At 40.0% G+C, this 9,367-nt stretch overlaps 1 protein-coding gene across 1 annotated transcript; it reads right to left on the bottom strand.

The window, feature by feature from the left end:
• Positions 1-5,988: 5,988 nt before the first annotated feature.
• On the bottom strand, positions 5,989-8,356 carry LOC116377967 (nuclear valosin-containing protein-like). The gene is made up of 3 exons (XM_031839739.1): positions 8,227-8,356; positions 7,910-8,027; positions 5,989-6,758 (listed from the first exon to the last, which is right to left on the bottom strand). The coding sequence occupies exons 1-3, from the start codon at positions 8,311-8,313 to the stop codon at positions 6,469-6,471; spliced, it is 495 nt and encodes a 164-aa protein (XP_031695599.1). The 5' UTR covers positions 8,314-8,356; the 3' UTR covers positions 5,989-6,468.
• Positions 8,357-9,367: the final 1,011 nt, after the last annotated feature.

The raw sequence follows: 9,367 nt of genomic DNA, 5'->3' as shown, positions 1-9,367 counted from the left end.
ATATAAAAAATAAAATAGAAAAAATTAATAATAATACATTTCTTTCTCAAATTCTATTCATTGGTGTTGTTGACTCTAAATATTCCAGAAAAAGTTTCCAACATTTGTCACTAAAGCTTTTCTTTAGTACATGATATTTTCCTCTCCAATCTCTCTTAGACCTTTTTTCAAAACCTCTCTCGCTGACTCGTACCTCTAACAGGACAATAAAACATGGTCCACAGTTTCTTCTTCTCCACAAAATTTACACTTTCCATTATTATGCTTTCTAATAACATAGAGGGAACTGTTCAGACCAGTATGGCCATTCCTTAGTCTTGTCATAATCATCTCCTCTTTTGTAGTTTGTCCACTAGATCCTGCTCCCAACCAATGGTTTATTTTTAAACAGATATCTTCCTTTACTCCCTTTATTCGTTCTGACATATCTTTTTGATTTGTCCCTTAAGCACCACTTTAGCTTCTGACTTACTTATATTTACATTAACGTTATTTTTCCCACTCTTCAAAGCCCTTTTTGCTGCTTTATCTGTCTTCTCATTGCCATCGACTCCAACATGGACCCACACTAAATGAACCGCTATCCGCATTTGATGGATTCTTAAAAATGATTGTAGAATTGCAAACAGTAAATCCTCTCTGCTTCTGAAGTGGCAACATTTCAAACTCGTTAGCACTGCACATGAGTCTGATGCAATCACCACTCTCTCTGGCCTGACGTCCTCTACCCACTGTAACGCAATAACTATATGGCCATCATCTCACATGCAAACACAGATACATCATCACTGAGTCTCTTCCCACACTCCAAATGGAATTCTGGGATTACTGCTGCTGCTATTCTACCAGTTTTAGGGTCTTTAGATCCATAAATCTGTATTTAATTGTGGTAACTGATGTATGACTTGAAGATCTTACAGTTTCCCCAACGTTCATCTCTCATCAGTTCAAGGAGGCCAAGATCAATTCCAGGCTGTGGCAGTAACCAAAGAGGAACAGCTGGACCACAGCTGGAGAATAACTCCTAAAACCTAATTCACTAGCCTTCTTCTGAACAACCCAACCAAAGCTCTTTGTTGGCCTGTTGTCATGTTCCCAGCATGGCTCAATTGCACTTATTGTTGGATGGTTGTTATGTCCTTGTAAACTGACCCAATATGTCATCATGATCTGGATTCTTCTCAACTCCAACGGCATTTCCCCCATTTCTACCTGCAATGCCAGCACAGATGTTGTTTTAAAGACCCCACTACATATTCTTGACACTTGTATTACATCCAGTTTTCCCAACAAGGTTTGAGACACCGACCTATATTCCACACAGCCATAGTCTAGAACTGATCTTGGCTAAGTGGAGCGCAGGGCCGTCCTTCAATCAGAGGAGCGGCGGTTCGATCCCTGGCTCCGCTAGGAGCATGTCGATGTGTCCTTGAGCAAGACACTTAACCCTAAAATTGCTGGTCTTTAAGTTTGGATGTCTTTTTATATATTTAACTATGTTATTATTATAATTGAAGATATAAGATTTGGCATATTTTAGTTCTTGGATGTCATATTTATTTAAACATTTATATAAATAAATAAATGTGAAGATAGCGTAATTTCTAAATCATACAACTGTAAATTTAAGAAATTTAAAAACTGAACCAACTGTCCAAACATCACAGCTACATAAACAGGTTACACACGGAGGAAAAGCAACGCTGCAAGTTTCCATCAGTGACAATTGTGCTTTTCTTTTAATATGTTTTGTGATGCTTCACAATCATTAATCGATGGACACATTCCAGTGCTCTGACTGAAAACATGTTGACATCAAGTAGGATGTAGGCTCTCTCAATAAATATCTTTATTTACAGATGCTAAATAAATAACCTTATATATTATTATTGTTATTGCACAAAATGAGACCAATAGCCAACAATCTAGCATTAAGTATTACAATTAGACAGAAAATTAGGATTTAAATTTGTTTATACTATATTTATCCTGTTAATTAAGGATAATTTTGTCTCTGCATTTGACCCATCCCTATATATGGGGATGTCTTTGACAGGTGACACATGACACGTCAAAGGCCAAGGCTCGAACAGCCAACCTTGTGCTCACCAGCCAACCCTCTTAACCCAGTGAGCCACGGTCGCCCACCTTTTCTGCTAAAGAAAATCTAAGAGCCAATCAGCTCTTTGATCCGAAGACAGCAAGAATTTTCCCATCATGCCCTGGGGTCATGCAGTCGGTGGAGAGCAATTCTGCATAGCCTGGCTCTAAAATCTGCGGCCGCCTCCCTCACGTGAGATCATCGTTACGCACGTTTTCATGATGTCAGAGCAAGTCGGACGCAAATCTACCCAGCATGAAGTGTGCGCCGATCGCCGGTGATCGATTCTGCGCACGCCTGGCTTAAGTCGAACGAGCCTTCTGACACATCGAAGGCGGGCTCATTGACTGAAATCGACCAATGGTAGGCTGAGCTAGAGCCCCATACACACACAGCAACTGGAATTCAGACGAGAAAATCCCATGGATGAGAGCCAGAAACAGGCTCTGAGAGGACCCTGGCTCTCAAAATGATGCCAAACGGCTGTATTGGGATGTATTGAATAATATGAGTGATACAAAAAGTGAAATATATAGTTATATAGTATATAAAAGTACAATGTAAGAGCTGCAACAGCTGGTTCTAAAATGACGACCTCGCGTGACCTCTCTGTACTAAAAGCCTCTTATTCTTCACTTTATCCCAGTCAAACTTTATTCTATGACTACTCATCGGTTGTGCTATGATTTGGGAGAGTTTTTAGGCTGTCAGCTGCATTATTTCAAAAACATAATATCAATAAGTGCTTTTTTTTCAGGCGAACCTGAATATTTTCAATTTGAGCTGTGTAATATCTTCATGTACTATATTAACCAGCAACATATACACAATATTTACCCATCTGAACAATCTCACAAGTGTTATCTGAATTATTAAAATAGACCTTGTAGTTACAGAATTGAAGTCTCTTTAGTCATTTTCGAGCAGAGGCCTAAAAATAGGGCTAGTGTTTAATAGGTTAAATGTGCGGCGTTTTAGCACCGCAGTGTTGCTGCAATGTTTTGTCATACTTTGTTGTCATATAAATAAATGTGACTGGTTCTTGTGAGTTTGTTCTTGTCATTGTGTTAATTACATTGATTTTGACTATATGCATTGTCCGTTAATGACGAAGCATCCCGTCATGTGCGTATTCATGTATCTGCACTCTGCAGTTAGTGTATTTGTAGGTGTTGTAACATTTTATTTCACTTGTCAAATGTTGCAGTGTTATGTGAATATTAGTGGTGTAACGGGTTCGGATCACTCCTGTTGGAATCTGACTATATGGCTTCGACATGTGTTGTGGAACAAAGAGAGAGTCAGGCCTTCCCTTTTGCAGGCAAAGGTTTCATCCTGATTGTAGTTTGATGAGCACCAAACCCCCCAACTCTGAAGAAATTGACATTAGGGTGTGAGTTTCCTCCCCCCAAAAACTATGTGTTCCTGAAGTTACCTGAAAGCAGCGCTGCAATCTAATTGGCCGAGAGCCAAGACACCCCAGGACCCCTGTGGTTCAGCCACCTTTCTATAAAACAACCAGCAACCCCCACCTCAAAGCTTTTTCCATCGATCCCTCCGGGGTAGCAGGAGGCACACACTGCAACGTTGTTCCCCTTTCTTTTTAACCAAAACCTAGGTTTAACAGTTTATATTCACCAAACTGTCTATTTTATCTTCGTTCGTATCCACGAAGCGAACCCTTCTATTCCTGCAGAAGTGAAGAAGCAAGACTTCTTCAGAAAGAAAGAGAGAGAGAAGTTCCACTCTCCACTCTCCACCAAGCGCCTCGCTCGCTCCGGTCATAAGGACGCGAACGTCCCTTATCCAGACGAAGCGATTCTCTCCCACCGAGAGAACACCTCCCGCGGCCAGCAGCCGCGCTGCCTGAGCCCGCCGAAGCTCAGAAGAACCCCCCTCAATCACCACGATTGCATCGTACCGTAAGGCGAAATAGATTCTGGGCAGAGTTAGAGATTTATTATTACTTTTGTCAGTTTCAAGTTATTTCAGTGACCATTGTGGGTTTTTCTTTCTTCGACGGAAGGATACCAACAATTTTGTCCACGTGTGTATATGACTGGCTGATAAGAGTATTTAGGTGTGGAGTATGTCAATAGTGAAGAAAAGGGAAAGATGATATCCAAAATTATTAATAGCTATTTACAGACTGTGTGAGCTAAAAGGCAAAAGAAGCCTAATTCACCAAATGTCGGAGAGGCAAACTCATTAAACTTTGCAATAATTAAGATCAGTGAATATGGTGGAATAGTAGCATGAGAATATGCCAGAGGAACCAAATTTTGGCTTTTACTGCATCATTTTCTCCAGTGCATGCCCCCGGACCCTTAGTTTTTCCCACAGGCTGTCTATTCCATATCATTGTGGTAGGCCACCTGAGTACTGTGAACAACCTTCCTGTATTTGTTGGGAAATTGCTGTAAATAAAACCACAAAACAGTGCACATCATATCTTAAAGACTAAAAAAACACTAGTCATTGGTGACCAACCAAGATCTCTTACTGCCCTCCCACCCCTTTTCCTTGAGAATCACTTCATATTTTTAAAATGTGCTATAAAATAAACTTGCTATTGCTAAAATGTAAATACCAATTACTTCAGTTATTGTTTCATCCCATTCTGCTTTTGGGTCTAAAGGCTCTTGCCGCGGGCCGTCAGAGTGATAACTGCATATTTGTGTTATGCACACAACTGCCCTGTAACATGAGTATTAATGTGTTATCTCATTAGAAAGCTACGGTTCTTGTAATTCGATTTCTGCAAACCATTTCAAGATACAATAACAACAGCAGGTACAGTTAACGTCTCTGTCAAACAAGCACTCCAAAAATAGCCGATAAAATATCGCCATGACTCACCGATTATGATCCATAACGTCCCCCTCGTGCATGCTAGTCCAGCAAAAACGGTCTTGCTAGGTGGCTAAGGGTCCACTCAATCGAATCCAGTAAAAGATTTAGTCCAAAACACATTAGTACGTCCATAAAGACCCATGGGGGGCTGTTGCATCATTTCAAATTAGCCAGCAGATATGATAACTCGCGATCATATTTCGGGCATAACTTCACGTTCCGTGTCAACAGAGCGATGGTTTTCATCACAAAATGGAGCCTATATTCCGCCGGTTAGATTGACACCTCATTTGACCCAATAGGAGCTTCTATAGCCCGGCCACAGTCTGGAACAGCCAACGAGAGTCCGCTTTGAAAGACAATGCCCGCCTCACTTCTTTGGGTATAGCTCGAGCCAATCGCAACAGATCCTGTTCAAACTCAGGCTCCACATAGCCAATGAAATTACGAAGCCAGGGATATGCAGATTTATCAGATTGAATGCTGGGAAAGTTTTCTAACCTGAACTGGAAACCATGAGTCAAGTTCTTGGGACAGAGTCTGAAGACCAAAGTCTGGTTCATGAGAATTTTCAAGACTCTGTGAAAGTTGATAATGGTTAAATATGATATAGTTAACCATACATCGACATAAATAAACTATAGTTCGAAATTCGAACACGTAGCTTATCGTACTATATGCATTTTGACGTGGTGAAGCTAGCCTCCAAATGCGTTTTTACGCGGCCGCGCTCTTAGTAAACCACGTGTAAAATATTAATTTTTAGTAGTATTGTTATCAAATTTTAACTTACACTAGGCGTCATGACTGTTGGCTGTCGAATGAGAGTCTTTTTAAGACTGTAAGTCCCAGCCATAGATAGCTGCTGCCATCTGTTGGCCAAAACAAATCTAGGCGGAAGTACAATGGTTCTCTTTCACTGTGCTGAAAACGCCATAGCTCAATGCCAATAGCACTTATGGTGATTCTGACTGTTTGTGAAGAAACTTCAGAGTGTTACCTTTCAATAGAGACTAAAACCATACATGTACTCCCAATGGTTCAATAAGAGCTGTCAGTTTACTTTGGGTACGCGGTTGATAGGCGTTTTAGGCAAATTATGCAGGAGTGGGAAGCAGTGGGGATAAGGAGTTGGGCTCCAGTTTGTTTTTTCTTCATCCCAGTGATTGACACATCTGGGTGATGCCGTTTATTCGAATGTGTGTTAGATGCGTTTCCATTCACATACCCTACAATGGTGGAGCAGCGCTGACACTTTTCAACCATAAACTGGCGCATAAATATTCACCAGAACGGGCTGAATTAAAGCAGTGGCAATGCCTCCCGCTATCCCTGCAAGAAAGCAGCCGCGTTGTTACTTCAGTCAAACAGTATAACCAGCTTAGAAAAGCTTGCTGGGTTTAGTCCAATCCGATCACGGCTCATTTGTAAACAGTCTCACAGGCGCGTCCTGCCTCCATTATACAACCACAACTGGTTGTATTCAAGACCCTTTTGACGAGAATTTATCATTGTTATTGGGTTAAAAAGAAATGGACACATCTACCGCAGTTGATCGACCAGTCAACTACTTTTTGGGAGTAGTAGAGGACTACGAAAATGCAGGTGTTGTGAATGACCTTGTAGATCCTCAAGCATTTATAATCCTGTTTGGCTGACCTGAGACGAGCTGCTTCATCAGGGATACCAAGGCAGATCTCTCGGTCGAATCGTCCAGCTCTGCGGAGGGCAGGGTCCAGGGAGTCTGGCCTGTTGGTGGCACCGATGACCATGACCTGAGCCGTCACCGTCAGACTGTTCAAGTCTGTCAGAAGGCAAACACCAGTAAAATATAATTTCACCTGTGGAAGTCACAACTATTTATTTGTTCTTGACAATCGCTTCATCTTTTGTATAATACAGAATATCCAGCAGAGCCAATCAGCATAATTTAGTGGTATCAGATTTGGGTTGAGTGACAGTGAGGCTACGGTGGAAGTTAAATCTTTATGTGTATTGGATAATTCAGGTGACATATCCTCGTATATTTGATGGCATTCTTCTTACATGGCATCTGTTTACACGTGCAGCTCTTTACCAGACAAGTTTAATATGTTGCACTAATTCCAATCTGAACAAAAACAGATGCGTTTTCCTTGTCCGTTTGTTATAAAAGATTCAAACATGAGTGGAAGAATTACAGCGGAAGGGTTCCTGTGATGTATGTCTGAAATGTCATGTTATAACATTTCTTTTTACAATCAACACTTGAAAGGATGAAGGCACTTGCAAATGACAAAGTAGTACAAAATGTAAACCATACTTTGGTGTTTAATCATTACATCTTCAAGGAAGACAGACAACGACATCAACATTTCGTTTATGTTAAATTTATATGAGGGATTAATATCTTTCCCGAAAATTAGACATTTCCTGTCCCGGAAGCAGAAGCACACCATTCCGGGAGTCCCGGGTAATACACTTATCTATGTTAGTCAACATTAGAATGAGCTGTGGTGTCCTATGTTTTGCCAGATTTGGCTGGATACTTGTTCAACCAGTTGACTCTTTTTCTCAGTGTCGATCTGACGGAGCAGAGACTGTGGTGGAAGGGAGGGAGGCAGCGTATGCTTATGAATAATGCATAAACTTGACAGGGAAATCGGAACTAAACATTTAGCTGCTGTCCCTTGTGTGTAAATGGGCACAGCGTCTTTCAGCAGCAGCTTTGCAGGCCTGCTCTGTTCACCTTTCAGAGAATGTACCTAAATTCATATTTTCCTTATTATTTCATCGACCAGCAACCCATCCACTATTTGACAGAATGTTAACTTTTATGACCAGACATAAGCTCAATGCCAGGTGGCAGTTACTCAAAAGCTGAAATATCACCATGTCTAGTCTTTCATGCGAGTCTGCTTGTTACAGTAAGCATGACATTTCCACAAGGTATTTACATGTCACTCTGTATCGTACCGTCCATGCAAGTTAGCAGCTGGGCTACAATCCTCCTCTCCATGTCTTTAGAAGCCACCTCTCTCTTAGGGGTGATGGAATCTATTTCATCTATGAACAGAATACATGGGGCAGAGTTCTGCAAGAAAAAAAAAAATCAAAGTTCAGAGAGGAAGACATGGTATACATATTATCATATCAAAATACCGGTTATACAGTATCAGCAGTACCAAATGAACATCACTTGGGTATATGGTTAGATGTGCTGACCATACCTCCTCTAGTCCGTAGTCTTTTGTTGAGAAATCTAGATTGATATTAAAGAAACCACTACTAACCACAGCCAGGTCAAACAGCTCTCTGAGCTTCTGTTCAGACTCTCCGGACACTCCAGATACCATCTCCGGAGCAGACACCTTCAACATGGGTAGCTGCAGCTCCTGAAACACAAAACCACAAAATAACTTTATTTAACTTCATGTGAACAAGTACACATTACATTACAGTCATTTAGCAGACACTTTTATCCAAAGCAACTTACAATTCAGATTCTATTATATTTCTAAACCGTAGGCACAGCTACGGGAGCAATTTTGGGGTTAAGTGTCTTCCTCAAGGACACATCGACATGCAACTAGCGGAGCCGGAGCTGGGGATTGAACCGTCGATCCTCTGATTGAAGGACAGCCCTGCTCTCCACAGTCGCCTCCAACAACAAAGTCGCAGTTTTAGCAGTTATTTCTTAGGCCAAAACTGTTTCAAGAATATAGCACTCTTTACCTGAACCAAACATCAAAACCAAAATCTGACTTTAAAAGGATTAAGCCTCATGTTCATGTGCAGCATATCTCTCCACTCGTCCTCTAAGGCTCAAGATCATGAGGTTAGCGACTTCATTTGACATGATGCAAACTGTGTAGTACCTTTGCTCTTTATACCTCAGATATACTACAACAATTAAATGCTCAGACAAAATAATAAAATAATTATTCAACTATAGCTAATTTTGTCTAAAAGCTTTTTGGGTGTTATCTATAGCAGAGGTCTTCAACAGGGGGGTTTTCACAAAATGAAATGTCTTTAAATACACATTAACATGAATCCAACATATTGTAGCTAATGGATAAATGGAGGCAGAAGATGTTATCTTTCAGTCAGAAATGTTGCATGTTTCATACATATATACATATACATATATACATATACATATATACATATACATATACATAGACATATACATATATACATACATACATACACATATACATACATATATACATACATATACATATATATACACATACATATACATATATATATACATACATATACATATATATATACATATACATATATATATACATATATATATACATACATATACATACATATATATATATATACATACATATACATATATATATACATACATATATATATACATATACATACATATATATATACATATACATACATATA

This window comes from Anarrhichthys ocellatus, unplaced genomic scaffold (assembly GCF_004355925.1).
Source record: "Anarrhichthys ocellatus isolate YVR2014 unplaced genomic scaffold, GSC_Weel_1.0 scaffold1902, whole genome shotgun sequence".
NCBI lineage: Eukaryota > Metazoa > Chordata > Actinopteri > Perciformes > Anarhichadidae > Anarrhichthys > Anarrhichthys ocellatus.
The sequence above is the reverse complement of the archived record's forward strand: the minus strand, read 5'-3'. Positions and strand labels throughout refer to the sequence as shown.

Excerpts from the sequence above, each read along its gene's own strand:
- LOC116377967 (XM_031839739.1), bottom strand. The coding sequence starts at position 8,313 with ATGTTGAAGGTGTCTGCTCCGGAGATGGTATCTGGAGTGTCCGGAGAG. Across the intron at positions 8,028-8,226 it reads AGCTGTTTGACCTGGCTGTG|AACTCTGCCCCATGTATTCT; the intron begins GTTAGTAGTGGT and ends TTTTTCTTGCAG. Across the intron at positions 6,759-7,909 it reads GCTGCTAACTTGCATGGACG|ACTTGAACAGTCTGACGGTG; the intron begins GTACGATACAGA and ends GCCTTCTGACAG.